We start from the raw sequence: 17,884 nt of genomic DNA on the forward strand, positions 1-17,884 counted from the left end.
AACCTTTATTAGAGAAAGACAAAGACAGGGACATGCACCGGAACAAAGCATGAGGAAATAATTTGTCCCAGGGAGTAACACAGGTCCTCACAACAATCGTATTAACACCCAGTTACTCAACTCTTCCAGCTGTGTGCATAGCATTATAAACCCTTCATACTGACCAATCAGAGCATATTCAGAGTGTTGATTTTAGACAAGAGTGGTACATTTGATTTGATTATGTATTAGACCAATCAGCTAATGGGTCTGGGGTGTCGGCTCATTGCATTCCAGCACATAGTCAGGGTCCGCTGCTTTCTTTGTCTAAAAACTAATATTCAGGAATACAGCAGAAATGAGGTGCCTCAGAAAGTCAGTGCATAATACTACATACATCATGTGCTCAGACTACAAAGCTGTTTCTTTTTTTCTCAAATTATTTAATATTTCATTTGCTTGTTTCATTAACTTGAAATGAAATAAACATCAAAGGGAAAAAGGAAAAAAAAGAAAGAAAAGGAAAGTAAAGGGCCAGGATCTCTTCTCCAATCCTCCCTAGTGCCTCTCTAGGTCTTCCTCATCCTCCCACTCCCACTCCTTCCCTCTCTGCAGGGGACAATTTGAATCATGAACCAGCGAGATGGGAGTTTTGAGAGATTGCTTGTGTCTCATTTTGTTTTCTGTGACCTGTGAGATGGAGAAAGATGGGCAGGATGACGTGGTTAATTTTGGGGGTTTTCTCTCTGTATTGGGGGGAGGTAGGGGATTGGGGCTTTGGCAGAGGTAGCAGCAGCCAGGGACTGCATTAAAAGTGAAAATAAAAATCCAGCATTACTGGGGGGTTTTCATTTGAAACAGCAAGTAAGAAAAGATTGCTTCGCTGCATTTTTCTTGTCATTTCTCAACAAATGTACATCTCCAAAGATGATTACTTAAATGAAAATATTCAATCTGAGAAGTAAAATGCATCTCCTGGAAGACCTGGAGTGTGTGATTTGCTGGGGAGGTTTCTCTGGACACTGACATTTTCTTTTCTTTTATCCTAACAGCGTCTCAGCACTCGGGTAAGTGAAGGATTTGACATTAAGGCTTTTCCCACAGAGAAATCTCCTCTTCTCTCCATCACAGGCTAGGACAGTGACCACATCATGAGCTTCCTAATCACTGGGGTCACTAAGCTGCTTCTAGACAGGATGATGAAGGCCTGGTATTACCCTTTTACATTTACATTTATGTGTATTTTGTGTCTTTTTCCTTATAATAATAAATAAAATAGTGTAAATAAATTTACCAAATCAGAATCCAACCTCTCAGCGTAAAAGCCCATATGTACCACACACAATTTAGCACATAGGAGTAACGGGAAATGTTTATATTGAGTTGTGATCCCTTCACGGGCCCCTAGCTCGTCTTTCTCTGCTTCAATAAAGGAATAGGAAGAGGAGATGTTGTAGTGCACCTGGCACAGAGGTAAGCACAATATTTCCCAAGCTGGAAAGAGAAAACCAGGAACCCTGTATCCCCTCTGTAACCCCCTCTGAGTGCTTTCCCATTCCCTCTGTATTGATACCCAGATCGGAGGAATCGCACCTTGAGATAAAAGAGGGTCTCACACAAAACATTATCATAAACCCAACAAACGTTTATTCTGGGATTCCAGCTGTCAGAGATTACAGGATATTTACATCTGATTAGATGGGGGCTCACGGCTCTCTAATGTAACTGCTATAGCAGCTCTGCCCCCACATAAGAAACTCAAACAAGAGGTTTCTTATCAACTATAAACCTCTTATCCTCCAGAGAAGAAATACCTATAAGAGGACCTCTCACATTTCTGTCACTGCTCGCTTGTCATATAGACACCTCTGTACTCTCCCACCTGGGAAAGGTAGATCTGGTGTCAGCATCGTATTCCTTTCTAGAGCATTTATAAATATATTAAAAAGCACTGGTCCAAGTACAGATCCCTGAGGCACTCCACTGTTTACCCTTTTCCACTGAGAAAATTGACCATTTAATCCTACTCTGTTTCCTGACTTTTAACCAGTTTGTAATCCATGAAAGGACATCGCCTCCTATCCCATGACTTTTTAGTTTTCTTAGCTAATGCTAATTGCACCATTGAAGGATCATGAAGTTAGAGGAAAGGAAGGATCTTCATGCTTTTCTCAGATTGTGGGAAGGAGGGAGCAGAATGCACAGAATGTGGTGAGAGTGGTTCCAGGGCCTGAGAGCTGCAGGAAGTAAACCCATCAGTGAGGGGAGCTTGCTTGGGTGCCCAAGGGAGAAAGGGCTAAGCAGAGCCTGAAAACCTGCTTGAAGTTGGGTGAGAGGGTGCAGATAAATTAAAACAGCAAGAAAGGAAACTTCATCTCCAGAAATAAAAGAACCTCTGAGGACATGGTCAGGAAATCTTGTTTCTTATTTCCCGTGTCTCTCCTTCCCTCTCCTATTTGTATTGTATTAGAGTTGTAGGGTTGATTAATGTTATAAAAGCATAAAAGAGAATTGATCAAAACTCTCCTATTTATACTGCTGGCTTATGTTTACTTTTCATTCGTAGCTACTTCAAGACCCTCCCTAGGACCAACTTTTCCAGCTGGTAAGTGACATTATCTCAGGTAATAATAACATTGCTCCTTCTGCCCTCGCCCTCTTCAGAAGTACTTTAAGAATAAAAGCTTTGCCTTTTGTGGACTATCAGTGCAGATGTTTCCTGATGTGTCCAAATCTACTCAACTCAGGAGAAAACAATTTTTATTATTTTGGCAGAGGGTTTTGGCCCTAGGGGCCACCTTCTTCCTTAAATTCCCCTGTAAATGTTTAATTCCCTTTCAGAAAAATAAGTTTGTTTTCACCGATCCAGGGCATTTAGAAGTTTTTCTTCAAGATAAAAGTGGTTAGAGCTGGTTACAGCGACCTTGGTAGATAGAGAATGGTGGAATGATAGAGAATGGTTTATGTTGATACATAATTACTTTTTTCCTATGTAACAGGCTCCCCCATGATAATGTGGTCTATACTCTGATATTACAGATGGAAGACTGCCTGAGTGTTAAAGTGTACATTTATTCTCTTATGTAATACATGATTTTGCTTATTTCTTATTTTCATTTAAATGTATTAAGAAAGTTAATAAACTATAAATTAAAAAAAACAACTCTCCTATTTATACTGCTGGGTTATGTTTACTTTTCATTCGTAGCTACTTCAAGACCCTCCCTAGGACCAACTTTTACAGCTGGTAAGTGACATTATCTCAGGTAATAATAACATTGCTCCTTCTGAATCTGTGATACAAATCACACAGCCTCTCAGGACACCAGAAGTCCCATCCCAGAGGTCTCTCTTCCCAAAGTGCTGAATTGTAAATTGGGATAGGATCCTGGGTCCCATGGATTGAGCTGTGGGTCCTCAGTTATGTTTCAATTCTTCTTCTTCTATGTAATCAGATGGGCTGAAGTGTTAGGGCCGTGTGGGAGCTTCAGGTTATTGGAGAACTATCTGTGCCTACTTTTACCAGCATTGTCAGGAGGAGATCCCGGGGAGAGGAAAATATCCTGTGCATATTGCAATTTCACATCTATGGGGGTTGGTTTGCTTTTGAGTTGTTGAACTCACAGAAACAGACGCAAATACCGCAGCTAGATTGTCCTGGCAGCAATAACCAAAGGAAAAGGAAACGTGAAATTGTGCACTAATTATTGTCTTCAGCCTGGCGTGGAAAACGTCCCTGCAGTATTTGCACCAAAGAGGGCAAATTGATTATTGCCCCCTTTGGTAGTATTTAAAGCCTTTTACACGCGTAATAACAGGTTGAATACGCAGATTTTACCACTGTAGGGGCAGTTTGAGATTTCCCCTCTGTATGATTATCTGATTATTGTTTCTACATTGCTGCTGCTGTTTGATTTATTATAAAGTTGTATTTATCTATAAAGTTTTTATTTTAGATCTTGTATATCCAGCTTGTACAGTTCCAGTTTGGAAAAGAGATTTACAGGTTCAGAAAATAAATAAATAGTTATTAGTCTCTAAAACTAGAAGCGAGGACTTTACTTCCCTAATTCAGAGCCTGTAGAATGAGAAAAATGCACCCACATTTCTGCTTAAAACATTTGCTCCTCTTGTACCTGTAGGTTCTATGCATGAGGTGCGGTTGGTGAATGGCTCACACAGATGTGCAGGGCGTGTTGAAGTTTACTATGCTGGAAAATGGGGATCGGTTTGTGATGACCTGTGGGATACAAATGATGCAAATGCTGTGTGCAGACAGCTGGGCTGCGGTTCTGCTGTTGCGGCTCCTGGCAGTGCCCATTTTGGCCAAGGCACAGGAGATATTCTTCTGGATGATGTGCAGTGCAGAGGAGACGAGTGGTTCCTGTCCCAGTGCTCCAGCCGTGGATGGAAAGTGCATAACTGTGGTCATCATGAAGACGCCGGTGCCATCTGCTCAGGTACCGTTTCCTGTCTCCCGTCACGTGAGATCTCAGTTACTCCTGTATGTGTCAGCGTAGCCTTTGAGCAGTAAGGACAGTTTCAGAGAAGGACGTAGCTTTATTCCTTGTTCTGGAAAAGTATTTCTTCTTTGGAGTAATCCTTGCCTCATGAAAGCTGATTGGATTATGAAATTAGATCATTTAACATGTGGTTTGTGATGACCTCAAAAACCTCAAAAAACCACTGCATGCTTGAGTGAGTCAGGGACAATGCCTGAGGAAAGGGAGCAATTGCTGATATCAAACCACTGCTCAAAAAGCCCTCATTAGATCCCAAGGACCCCGCCAACATTCGCCCGATTTCTAACCTCCCATTCATCTCAAAAGTCATGGAAAAGGTCATCAATTCGCAGTTAACAGACTTCCTTGAAACCAACAATATACTTCACTCCTCTCAATTCGGCTTCCGCAAATATATCAGTACTGAGACCCTTCTTCTCTCCTTAACCGACCATCTCATTAGGGGAATGGACCAAGGACATAATTACATCCTCGCACTGCTGGACATTTCAGTGGCCTTCGATACAATAAATCACAATCACCTCCTCTCCTGCCTATCTGACATTGACCTCTCAGGCTCGGCCCTCAAGTGGCTCACCTCCTATCTCGCCAATAGGCAATTCTCTGTGAAGATAGGCAATGCTGAATCCACCTTCTACGCTCTCTCCCAGGGAGTCCCTCAGGGCTGCTCCCTTTCTTCTACCCTCTTTAACATCTACCTCACCCCTCTTTGCCAACTCCAATCAGAACTCGGCCTCAAATTCTTCCTTTATGCTGATGACATGCAAATCATCATACCTATTCAGGGCTCTCTATCCAACGCTCTTGAATTCTGGGGAAATTGTCTTGCAGCCATCAATACCTTACTCACTAACCTCCATCTGGCTTTGAACACTTCCAAAACAGAACTGCTCCTAATTTCTCATCATCTACCTATTAAACCCTAACTCGCAAATGACCCTGCCTACAAGTCACTTCACGCGCAGCACTGCGCTAGAAACCTTGGGATTCAGATTGACCAGCAATTGAACCTCAAAAAACACATCAATGCTATCCTCAAAGAGGAATACTACAAACTCAATGTTATGAAAAAACTGAAACCTCTACTTCATGCCAGTGATTTCTGTACTGTCATCCAGGCCACACTCGAGTCCAAAATGGATTACTGTAACTGCCTATTTCTTGGATTACCCTACTCCTCTATAAAACCACTCTAAATGCTGCAGAATGCAGCAGCCAGAACTATCTCTAATGCACGTAAATATGATCACATCTCCCTATCCTTAAAGACTTGCACTAGCTCCCTATTCCTTCTCGTATCCTCTATAAATCCCTTACCACTGTCCACAAAGCCATATACACACACTACTCCAACTGGCTTGACGAGCCCTTCTGCCTAACATGCCCTAATCGGCCCACAGGGACTTCCAAAAAAGGGACCCTTCATGTGCCCTCCTTAAAGAAAGCTCACCTCACATCTACGAGGGATCGGGCGCTCTCCATTGCTGGCCCCATGCACTGGAACTCACTTCCGACCTACCTCAGGCTAGAATCATGCATTATAAAATTCAGATCCCAACTAAAGACCTGGCTTTTCAAACAAGCCTTCCCCCAAAACCCTTAACAGCCCCTCCCCACTTATTAGTCCTGTGCATTGTCATGTTATAATTGTTTATGCCCATTTACATAATCATGTTTTAATTGCATCTGTTCTCAATGTTTCCATGTTCGGCCGTTGCGATTGTTCCTGCTCTTCTTTGCTATCCTTTTCGTTCTTTGTACCCCTCCCCATACCCCTGTTTTTTGTAATTTTCCATTCTATAGTTCGCTGTAAACCGATATGATGTCCCTACTAATATCAGCATAGAAGACTCTTTAAAAGAAATAAAATAAAAAAATGCTAAATAAAGTTTTGGTTCTCATAAGCTTCTCCCTGCTATGGATGGAGCTGATGAGGCTCCAGATGCTCCTGATAGAGCAGAGAGATGGCTATTAGGGATGAAGCACAAATCAGAGCCCCTGGACTGATATGTCCATGTAATATCTGACATGCAGTCACTTCCCATAATATTTTTATAGAGATCTGTAGGCTCAGAGTATTCCTTTCTCCAGAGCCAGAGTTGACTTCCAGGTGCCTATAATACAAACACCTTGGCCCTGGAGAGGAAACAGATCTGCCCAGGGACAGCAAGTTCAATGGACAATCCCAAAACATTATTAGCTGCAGTTTCATCAGACCCTGAAATAAATCCCATGAATGGAGGGATGCCTCGGCTGACGAGTTCCCATGAGTTTATTGTTATCCCGGGGCCCATCTTCTGCAGCTTTCCTTAATAAAACCTTTTGTTTCCCGCTCAGGTTAATCTTAGACACATACAAAAGATTGTAAGGTATGTGCTCAGACTACAAAGCTGTTTCATTTCTCTCAAATTGTTTAATATTTCATTTGCTTGTTTCATTAACTTGAAATGAAATAAAAATCAAAGGGAAAAAGGAAAAAAAGAAAGGAAAGGAGCCAGGATCTCTTCTCCAATCCTCCCCAGTGCCTCTCTAGGTCTTCCTCATCCTCCCACGCCCACTCCCCCTGCTCTCTGCAGGGGACAATTTGAATCTTGAGCCAGCGAGGTGGGATTTTCGAGAGATTGCTTGTGTCCGATTTTGATTTCTGCGAAGATGGGCAGGATGACGTGGTTAATTTTGGGGGGTTTCACTCTGTATTGGGGGGAGGTAGGGGATTGGGGCTTTGGCAGAGGTAGCGGCAGCCAGGGACTGCATTAAAAGTGAAAATAAAAATCCAGCATTACTGGGGGGTTTTCGTTTGAAACAGCAAGTAAGAAAAGATTGCTTCGCTGCATTTTTCTTGTCATTTCTCAACAAATGTACATCTCCAAAGATGATTACTTAAATGAAAATATTCAATCTGAGAAGTAAAATGCATCTCCTGGAAGACCTGGAGTGTGTGATTTCCTGGGGAGGTTTCTCTGGACACTGACATTTTCTTTTCTTTTTATCCTAACAGCGTCTCAGCACTCGGGTAAGTGAAGGATTTAACATTAAGGCTTTTCCCACAGAGAAATCTCCTCTTCTCTCCATCACAGGCTAGGATAGCTTCCTAATCACTGGGGTCACTAAGCTGCTTCTAGACAGGATGATGAAGGCCTGGTATTACCCTTTTACATTTACATTTATATGTATTTATTTGGTGTCTTTTTTCCTTATAATAATAAATAAAAATAGTGTAAATAAATTTACCAAATCAGAATCCAACCTCTCAGTGTAAAAGCCCATATGTACCACACACAATTTAGCACATAGGAGTAACGGGAAATGTTTATATTGAGTTGTGATCCCTTCACGGGCCCCTAGCTCATCTTTCTCTGGTTCAATAAAGGAATAGGAAGAGGAGATGTTGTAGTGCACCTGGCACAGAGGTAAGCACAATATTTCCCAAGCTGGAAAGAGAAAACCAGGAACCCTGTATCCCCTCTGTAACCCCTCTAAGTGCTTTCCCATTCCCTCTGTATTGATACCCAGATCGGAGGAATCGCACCTTGAGATAAAAGAGAGTCTCACACAAAACATTATCATAAAACCGACAAACGTTTATTCTGGGATTCCAGCTGTCAGAGATTACAGGATATTTACATCTGATTAGATGGGGGCTCACGGCTCTCTAAAATAACTGCTATAGCAGCTCTGCCCCCACATAAGAAACTCAAACAAGAGGTTTCTTATCAGCTCTAAACCTCTTATCCTCCAGAGAAGAAATACCTATAAGAGGACCTCTCACATTTCTCTCAATGCTCGCTTGTCACATAGACGCCTCTGTACTCTCCCACCTGGGAAAGGAAGATCTGGTGTCAGCATCGTATTCCTTTCCAGATCATTTATAAATATATTAAAAAGGCCCGGTCCAAGTACAGATCCCTGAGGCACTCCACTGTTTACCCTTTTCCACTGAGAAAATTGTCCATTTAATCCTACTCTCTGTTTCCTGTCTTAACCAGTTTGTAATCCATGAAAGGACATCGCCTCCTATCCCATGACTTTTTAGTTTTCTTAGCTGATGCTAATCACACCATTGAAGGATCATGAAGTTAGAGCAAACAAACAACAAAGGTGGAATCGGTATAAAATGGACTCTATTGAATCTTGCCCGACTCTGGCCGAGTTTCGCTCAACGAGCTGCCTCAGGGGCTTAAGAGCCACTTGAATTGGCTGAGATTAGCACGGACATCGCATATGTCACAATTGAAGAAGCTCTGCACAGCATCATGTTGAGCGGCAAGTAGAATTGCGTTATCATTGCTCTCACAGTGGTCTGCTGTTGAAAGTATCTGTTTCGAAACAGGTCCAATAGTTCGCTGATTAATGCTTCTTCAGTTGTGACATATGCGATGTCCGTGCTAATCTGAGCCAATTCAAGTGTCTCTTAAGCCCCTGAGGCAGCTCGTTGAGCGAAACACGGCCAGAGTCGGGCAAGATTCAATAAAGTCCATGTTATACCGATTCCACCTTTGTTGTTTGTTTGCTGATAGCCATCTTGGATCGGTTACCGGTTTGTTTTCTTGGATCATGAAGTTAGAGGAAAGGAAGGCGTCTTTATGCTTTTCTTAGATTGTGGGAAGGAGGGAGCAGAATGCACAGAATTTGGCGAGAGTGGTTCCAGGGCCTGAGAGCTGCAGGAAGTAAACCCATCAGTGAGGGGAGCTTGCTTGGGTGCCCAAGGGAGAAAGGGCTAAGCAGAGCCTGAAAACCTGCTTGAAGTCGGGTGAGAGGGTGCAGATAAATTAAAACAGCAAGAAAGACAACATCTCCTCCAGAAATAAAAGAACCTCTGAGGACGTGGTCAGGAAATCTTGTTTCCCTGTACGTATCAGGATCAGTCCAGACTGCTGGGTTATGCCTCCCCTCCAGCAGATGGAGTCAGAGAAAAGCTGAAAAGCACCCCCTAGATATACCGGTGTGCCTCCTGCGATCCCTCAGTATTTCTCTGACTCCAGCAGATTGAGAGGCATAACCTGCGGTCCTGATCCTATTCAGATTATTCATTGATTGTACAGGTTTGACTGTCTTGTTTGACCTTTGACTAGACGAAAATTTCTTTCCTTGTTTTGCTGTTTAAAAAAAAAAAAAGGAACTTTTGGCTCTTAATTTTGTGCACTTTTGATTGTGGTGCTGACTGCGTGGGGATTTTCCTTACGGCAGGCTTGGCAGGGCAATGCCCTAACGCCAGGTACCTGGAGTGTCCATATCCTCGGTGGCTTGGGGAGTATTTACCGGTGGGCCGGTCACTCTCCCCAACCTATTCCAGGGGTGTCCTTCCCCTGAAGGGGGCTTGTAGTATTCTCTCTATGAGATTTAGTCAGTCAGCCAGACTATGTTTTTCAGGGCTTCTGCAGGTTCTATTTAGTTGAATTCTTAAAAAAAAAAAGACGTTTTTATAATTATACAGCACAGCCCTTGTTCAGCCCCAGCCTGCCCGAATCGGCCCCGGGGCTCCGGAGGGGGTGGAATTTATCACTCGGTCCGACACAGGGCTGCCTTCTTGTTTTTTCGTGGGATTTTTGTGGTCGGATCTGCCTTTGTTATGCTGCGGGCTTCTGCCTGCTCGGCCTGCGGGGAGTTGGGGGCACGACTCTCTCAGGAGGGTCTCTGCTCCCGGTGTATCCCCGGGGGCGAGGGACCCTCTCGACAGCCGGTAGCTGCCCGCGGCTCTCCTCTATCGCGGCCGCGTGAGCCGTGAAGGACTTTGCCGGCTCGGGGACAGAAGTCTGCCCCGCCCCCACGGGATATGGAGCGGCGTCCATTTTGGCCTCGCCGAGTTCAGACGCGCAGGCAGCGTCGGAGGGAGAGGAGGGCCCGCCTGCCTTAAGCCCTCAGCGTTTTGGCGATTTTGGTGCAAATTTGGACCCTCCCTCCCCCCACTGAGCTCCGGGGAAGCCCTTAAAACGGCCGCATCCATTTTCCTCAAACTGTATCCTCTTGATGCACAAAGCCTATTTAGAGGCTGAATCTGATTGGGAGGACCCCTCTGCCCTCCCTCCTAAGCGTCCCAGGCCCGGGTTGGATCAGGGGATGACAGGGGTTCGTCTCCCACGCCCGGCAGCGGAACCTGATGAGGCTGAGATTGCGGGTCCCTCATATGACACTGGTGTCCCAGATATGGGGGGGCCATGGGGATGCTCATGTTCAGGTGGAAGGAGATGATCCCCAGATCCTTCGTTTGTTCAGTAAGGATGAACTAGACCCCTTGATTCCGCATGTGCTGCAGGAATTAGAAATCCCGGCTCCGCAGCCTGAGGCGGATTCCTCTCCCGGAGATTGTGTTAGCAGGGCTTAGGGGCCCACCGCAAACTTTCCCTTTCCACCCTAAGTTATTTCAGATTGTATCCCGGGAATGGGACTTTCCAGAGGCTTCATTACGAGTCAGCAGGGCTATGGAGAAGCTATATCCCTTGCTGAGCGATTCCTTAAACCACCTAAAGCTTCCCAAGATAGATTCGGCGGTCACAGCTGTCTTCAGGCATACTACCATTCCTGTGACTGGCGGAACGGCGCTTAAGGATCTTCAGGATCGGAAGCTGGAGGTTTTGTTGAAGCGCATCTTTGAGGTTTCTGCGCTCTGTGTCCGGGCTGCGGTTTGTAGTAGTCTCATGCAAAGGGCCACTCTCCGTTGGGTTCAGCAGTTGCTTACGGCCCAGGAACTCCCCCCGGAGGAGGCAGAACAGGCTAACCACATGGAATCAGCGGTCGCTTGCACAGCAGACGCCCTATATGATCTCTTATGGACTTCTGCACACACAATGTCAACGGCGGTTTCTGCAAGGCGGCTTTTGTGGCTCTGTAATTGGTCGGCAGTTGCCTCCTCCAAATTCCGGTTGGGTTCCGTTCCTTTCAAGGGAAAATTGCTTTTTGGGGAAGAGCTGGATCAGCTTATTAAGGATTTGGGGGACAACAAAGTTTATAAGCTTCCTGAGGACAAACCTAGACAGTTTTGCACATCCGGCACCTTTAGAGGCCGGTTCCGAGGTCAGCATTGTTTCCGGACGGGAAGAGGTTCCTCCTTCACACAGAGACAGTCGGTATCTTGGTCGCAGGCATGGACTCATTCCTTTTGAGGCAGAAGGCCTCAGTGTTCGGGGGCCCCTCATAGTTTCACTCCCAACAAGACTTCACAATTAAGGAGAGCCGGCCTATTCCTCTGTTCCTCAAATTGGAGGGAGGTTGTCCCTCTTTCGGGAGGAATGGGTCAAGATCACATCGGACCAGTGAGTTCTTGATATTATAAATCACGGTTACGCTTTGGATTTTGCTCACCCGCTCCGCAATTTATTTCTGGTGTCACCTTGAGGTCCCCTGGACAAACAGGTTATTGCTCAGACACTCTCTCGGTTGCGAGCGCTAGGAGCCGTGGTTCCAGTCCTGTCAGCCGCGTGCAGGACCGGGCGTTACTCGATTTACTTTGTGGTTCCCAAGAAGGAAGGCGCATTTCGTCCGATTCTGGATCTGAAGCAGGTCAACCGGGCCTTGCATGTTCCACGTTTTCGGATGGAAACGTTGCGGTCAGTCATTGCGGCCATCCACAAGGGCGAGTTTTTGGCCTCTTTCGACCTAACGGAGGCTTATCTGCACATAGGCATTCAAGCGCATCATCAAAGGTTGCTCTGGTTCATGGTCCTAGGACAGCATTACCAGTTCTGCGCCCTACCCTTTGGGTTGGCGATGGCGCCCAGGGTATTCACCAAGGTGATGGTAGTGGTTGCAGCTTCCCTACGGCGCCAAAGGATTTTAGTTTAACCCTATATGGACGATTGGCTGATCCGGGCAAAGTCTGAGGATCTTTGCAGGATGGTGGGGCAGTCTGTGTTGGACAGACTGCGGTCGCTGGGATGGATAGTCAATTTTGACAAGAGCCATCTAGTACTGTCCCAGAAATTGGAGTTTTTGGGGGCCCTTTTTGACACTCGGGTGGGCAAGGTGTTCCTACCCCGCCAACGGATGGACAACTTAATGTATCATGTTCGGCGCCTTTTGGCTCTTAAGATTTCATTCGATTGTTCTTTGTATCTTGTTGTTCAAAATGTAAACCGGAGTGAAGGCCTCCACCAATACTTCGGTATATAAAAAACCAATAAATAAATAAAATAAATAAATGGTGTGGGATTATTTACAGGTTATTGGGCATATGGCATCTACACTAGCATTGGTCCCATGGGCCTTTGCTCATATGCGACCTTTGCAAATGGCACTGCTTTCCCATTGGGATCCCATGTCCGAGGACTATCAGCTGCAATTACCGCTATTGGAGCCGGCCAGGACCAGTCTCATTTGGTGGTTGGTACTGACGCATCTTCATCAAGGGGTGGACTTGGAACCTCCACCTTGGATCATCGTGATGACGGATGCCAGTCTGACAGGTTGGGGAGCAGTCTGTCAGTCCAGGTCGACACAGGGGTGATGGTCACCTCATCAAGCCAAATGATCGATCAATCGGCTGGAAACCAGAGCGGTTCACATGGCCCTCGTCGCTTTCTTCCCTTGATTCATCGCCGAGCAGTACGGGTTTTGTCCGACAATGCGACAATGGTAGCGTACATCAATCGGCAAGGAGGTACAAAAAGTCGCCTAGTGGCCTCCGAGGTGGACTTGTTGATGGCCTGGGTGGAGCGTCATCTAAGCCGTCTCGCGGCTTCTCACATCGCAGGAGTGGACAATGTCCAGGCGGATTTTCTCAGCCGGCAGCGACTGGATCCAGGAGAGTGGGAGCTGTCGTCCGAGGCGTTGCGGCTCATAACTTGCCATTGGAAGACCCCACACTTGGACTTGATGGTGACTCGGAGCAATGCCAAGGCGGCTCGCTTCTTCAGTCGCAGGAGAGAGCACGGCTCGGAAGGGGTAGATGCTCTGGTGCTTCCGTGGCCTCCAGACATTCTCCAGTATGTGTTTCCCCCTTGGCCACTGGTTGGGAAGATTATACGACGCATAGAATCCCACCGGGGGCTGGTTATTCTAATGGCTCCGGAGTGGCCGAGGAGACCGTGGTTTGCGGATTTTGTCACCTTGCGGTGGAAGGTCCCTTGCATCTGGGGCACATCGCGAATCTTCTCCGGCAGGGTCCCATATTTTTCGATCAAGCAGATCGCTTCTGTCTAGCGGCTTGGCTTATGAAAGGAGACAACTGAGGAAGAAGGGTTATTCGGAAGCTGTAATTTCCACACTTCTTAGGGCCCACAAGACCTCCACTTCCCTTGCCTATGTTAGGGTCTGGAAGGTTTTTGATTCATGGTGCAGTGGGTTGAATATGACCCCCACGGCGGGCTTCTATAGTTCATATTCTAGCCTTTTTGCAAGAGGGCTTGAAAAAGGGCCTGACCTATAATTCTCTTCGGGTACAGGTGGCGGCCTTGGGCTGTCTACGGGGTAAGATCGAAGGTTCTTCTGTTGCAGGTCATCCGGATGTGGTTTGTTTCCTATGCGGTGTCAAGCATTTACGTCCTCCGGTGCGAACGCTTTGTCCGTCCTGGAGCTTGAATTTGGTTCTTCATGGTCTCTGCGCCTCGCCGTTTGAGCCCATCAAGCGCCTTGAAGGATTTAACTCTCAAAACAGTTTTTCTCGTGGCTATTTGTTCGGCGCGTTGTGTCTCCGAAGTACAGGCGTTATCGTGCCGGGAACCATTTTTGCGTATTACAGACTCGGGTGTGTACTTGAGGACAGTACCCTCCTTCTTGCCTAAGGTGGTCTCGGCTTTCCACGTCAATCAGTCAATAGACCTTCCATTCGTTTCGGAAGAGATTATACCCATTCTGCTCACGGTCGAGACTTGCGGCGATTGATGTCCGGCGGTCCCTTTTGAGATATTTCGAAGTTACTAATAAGTTTCGGCAGTTGGATCATCTTTTTGTCTTGTGGAATGGTCCAAAGAAGGGACATATGGCGTCTAAGGCTACCATCGCTCGCTGGTTGAAGGAGGCTATTGCTTCCACGTATTTATGCCACGGATGCCCTGTCCTTGAAGGTCTCAAGGTTCACTCTCTCTGCTCTCAGGCGGCATCTTGTGCGGAAAGCCAATGTGTTTCGCCTCAGGAAATTTGCAGAGCGGCCACCTGGAATTCATTGTACACATTTGCTAGGCATTATAGGTTGGATGTTCGTGATCCGGCTGTAGAGTCCTTTGGCAGCAGTGTGCTTCGAGTGGGACTCTCTGGGTCCCTCCCCATTTAAGGCGGCTTGGGTACATCCCAGCAGTCTGGACTGATCCTGGTACGTACAGGGAAAGGAAAATTAGTTTCTTACCTGATAATTTTCGTTCCTGGATCAGTCCAGACACCCGCCCAAGAATCTATATTACAGGAGAGTCTGCTCATTTTCGTGTCATATTTCTGTTGTTTTCTCTTCACATATGTTATCAACATGTTATTGGTATAAAAAAAAAAAAGAAAAGAGAAACTTTTTTCTGGTATTTTTGCTCTAGTCATTGGTTCTTATATAAAATTTAAGGATGAGATATATGTTTTCGTTCTGCTTTGATATTGATTATACTGAGGGATCGCAGGTGGCACACCAGTATATCTGGGGGGTGCTTTTCAGCTTTTCTCTGACTCCATCTGCTGGAGGGGAGGCATAACCCAGCAGTCTGGACTGATCCTTGGTACTAGAGGAATGAAAATTATCAGGTAAGAAACTAATTATCCTTTCTTATTATTCTTAAACTGCCGAAATGTCCCAAATTTCCCGTGTCTCTCCTTCCCTCTCCTCTTTGTATTCTATTAGAGTTGTAGGGTTGATGAATGTTATAAAAGCATAAAAGAGAATTGATCAAAACTCTCCTATTTATACTGCTGGCTTATGTTTCCTTTTCATTCGTAGCTACTTCAAGGCCCTCCTTAGGACCAACTTTTACAGCTGGTAAGTGACATTATCTCAGGTAATAATAACATTGCCCCTTCTGAATCTGTGATACAAATCATGCAGCCTCACAGGACACCAGACGTCCCATCCCAGAGGTCTCTCTTCCCAAAGTGCTGAATTGTAAATTGGGATAGGATCCTGGGTCCCATGGATTGTGCTGTGGGTCCTCAGTTACGTTTCAATTCTTCTTCTTCTATGTAATCAGATGGCCTGAAGTGTTAGGGCCGTGTGGGAACTTCAGGTTATTGGAGAACTATCTGTGCCTACTTTTACCAGCATTGTCAGGAGGAGATCCCGGGGAGAGGAAAATATCCTGTGCATACTGCAATTTCACATCTATGGGGGTTGGTTTGCTTTTGAGTTGTTGAACTCACAGAAACAGACGCAAATACCGCAGCTAGATTGTCCTGGCAGCAATAACCAAAGGAAAGGGAAACGTGAAATTTTGCACTAATTATGGTCTTCAGCCTGGCGTGGAAAATGTCCCTGCAGTATTTGCACCAAAGAGGGCAGATTGATTATTGCTCCCTTTGGGAGTATTTAAAGCCTTTTACATGCGTAATAACAGGATGAATATGCAGAGTTTACCGCTATGGGGGCAGTTTGAGAATTCCCCTCTGTATGATTATCTGATTATTGTTTCTACATTGCTGCTGCTGTTTGATTTATTATAAAGTTGTATTTATCTATAAAGTTTTTATTTTAGATCTTGTATATCCAGGCTTGTACAGTTCCAGTTTGGAAAAGAGATTTACACGTTCAGAAAATAAATAAATAGTTATTAGTCTCTAAAACTAGAAGCGAGGACTGTACTTACCTAATTCAGAGCCTGTAGAATGAGAAAAATGCACCCACATTTCTGCTTAAAACATTCGCTCCTCTTGTGCCTGTAGGTTCTACGTATGAGGTGCGGTTGGTGAATGGCTCACACAGATGTGCAGGGCGTGTTGAAGTTTACCATGCTGGAAAATGGGGATCGGTTTGTGATGACCTGTGGGATACAAATGATGCAAATGCTGTGTGCAGACAGCTGGGCTGTGGTTCTGCTATTGCGGCTCCTGGCAGTGCCCATTTTGGTCAAGGCACAGGAGATATTCTTCTGGATGATGTGCAGTGCAGAGGGGATGAGTGGTTCCTGTCCCAGTGCTCCAGCCGTGGATGGAAAGTGCATAACTGTGGTCATCATGAAGACGCCGGTGCCATCTGCTCAGGTACCGTTTCCTGTCTCCCGTCACGTGAGATCTCAGTTACTCCTGTATGTGTCATCGTAGTCTTTGAGCAGTAAGGACAGTTTCAGAGAAGGACGTAGCTTTATTCCTTGTTCTGGAAAAGTATTTCTTCTTTGGAGTAATCCTTGCCTCATGAAAGCTGATTGGATTGTGAAATTAGATCAATTAACACGTGGTTTGAATAAGATCCTGTAATGCTAAATAAACTTTTGGTTCTCATAAGCTTCTCCCTGCTATGGATGGAGCTGATGAGGCTCCAGATGCTCCTGATAGAGCAGAGAGATGGCTATTAGGGATGAAGCACAAATCAGAGCCCCTGGACTGATATGTCCATGTAATATCTGACATGCAGTCATGTCCCATAATATTTTTATAGAGATCTGTAGGCTCAGAGTATTCCTTCCTACAGAGCCAGAGTTGACTTGCAGGTGCCTATAATACAAACACCTTGGCCCTGGAGAGGAAACGGATCTGCCCAGGGACAGCAGGTTCAATGGACAATCCCCAAAACATTATTAGCTGCAGTTTCATCAGACCCTGAGAAAAATCCCATGAATGGAGGGACGTCTCGGCTGACGAGTTCCCATGAGTTTATTGTTATCTTGGGGCCCATCTTCTGCAGCTTTCCTTAATAAAACCTTTTGTTTCCCGCTCAGGTTAATCTTAGACACATACAAAAGATTGTAAGGTATGTGCTCAGACTACAAAGCTGTTTCATTTCTCTCAAATTGTTTAATATTTCATTTGCTTGTTTCATTAACTTGAAATGAAATAAAAATCAAAGGGAAAAAGGAAAAAAAGAAAGGAAAGGAATCTAAGGAGCCAGGATCTCTTCTCCAATCCTCCCTAGTGCCTCTCTAGGTCTTCCTCATCCTCCCACTCCCACTCCTTCCCTCTCTGCAGGGGACAATTTGAATCATGAACCAGCGAGATGGGATTTTCGAGAGATTGCTTGTGTCCCATTTTGATTTCTGCGACCTGTGAGATGGAGAAAGATGGGCAGGATGACGTGGTTAATTTTGGGGGTTTTCACTCTGTATTGGGGGGAGGCAGGGGATTGGGGATTTGGCAGAGGTAGCAGCAGCCAGGGACTGCATTAAAGGTGAAAATAAAGATCCAGCATTACTGAGGGATTTTCATTTGAAACAGCAAGTAAGAAAAGATTGCTTCGCTGCATTTTTCTTGTCATTTCTCAACAAATGTACATCTCCAAAGATGATTACTTAAATGAAAATATTCAATCTGAGAAGTAAAATGCATCT

The 17,884-nt window shown here is 45.3% G+C and overlaps 1 protein-coding gene across 1 annotated transcript in view; it reads left to right on the top strand.

Moving 5' to 3' along the window:
• DMBT1 (deleted in malignant brain tumors 1) overlaps positions 1-17,884 on the top strand; it is a 306,433-nt gene that overhangs the window by 83,552 nt on the left and 204,997 nt on the right. The window contains exons 16-22 of the mRNA XM_029610571.1: positions 1,032-1,046; positions 2,546-2,584; positions 3,188-3,226; positions 4,122-4,439; positions 7,501-7,515; positions 15,352-15,390; positions 16,287-16,604. Coding sequence (XP_029466431.1) covers positions 1,032-1,046; positions 2,546-2,584; positions 3,188-3,226; positions 4,122-4,439; positions 7,501-7,515; positions 15,352-15,390; positions 16,287-16,604 — 783 coding nt within the window. The remainder of the gene's footprint in view (positions 1-1,031; positions 1,047-2,545; positions 2,585-3,187; positions 3,227-4,121; positions 4,440-7,500; positions 7,516-15,351; positions 15,391-16,286; positions 16,605-17,884) is intronic.

The sequence above is a fragment of the Rhinatrema bivittatum genome, chromosome 7, assembly GCF_901001135.1.
Source record: "Rhinatrema bivittatum chromosome 7, aRhiBiv1.1, whole genome shotgun sequence".
Classification (NCBI taxonomy): Eukaryota; Metazoa; Chordata; class Amphibia; order Gymnophiona; family Rhinatrematidae; genus Rhinatrema; species Rhinatrema bivittatum.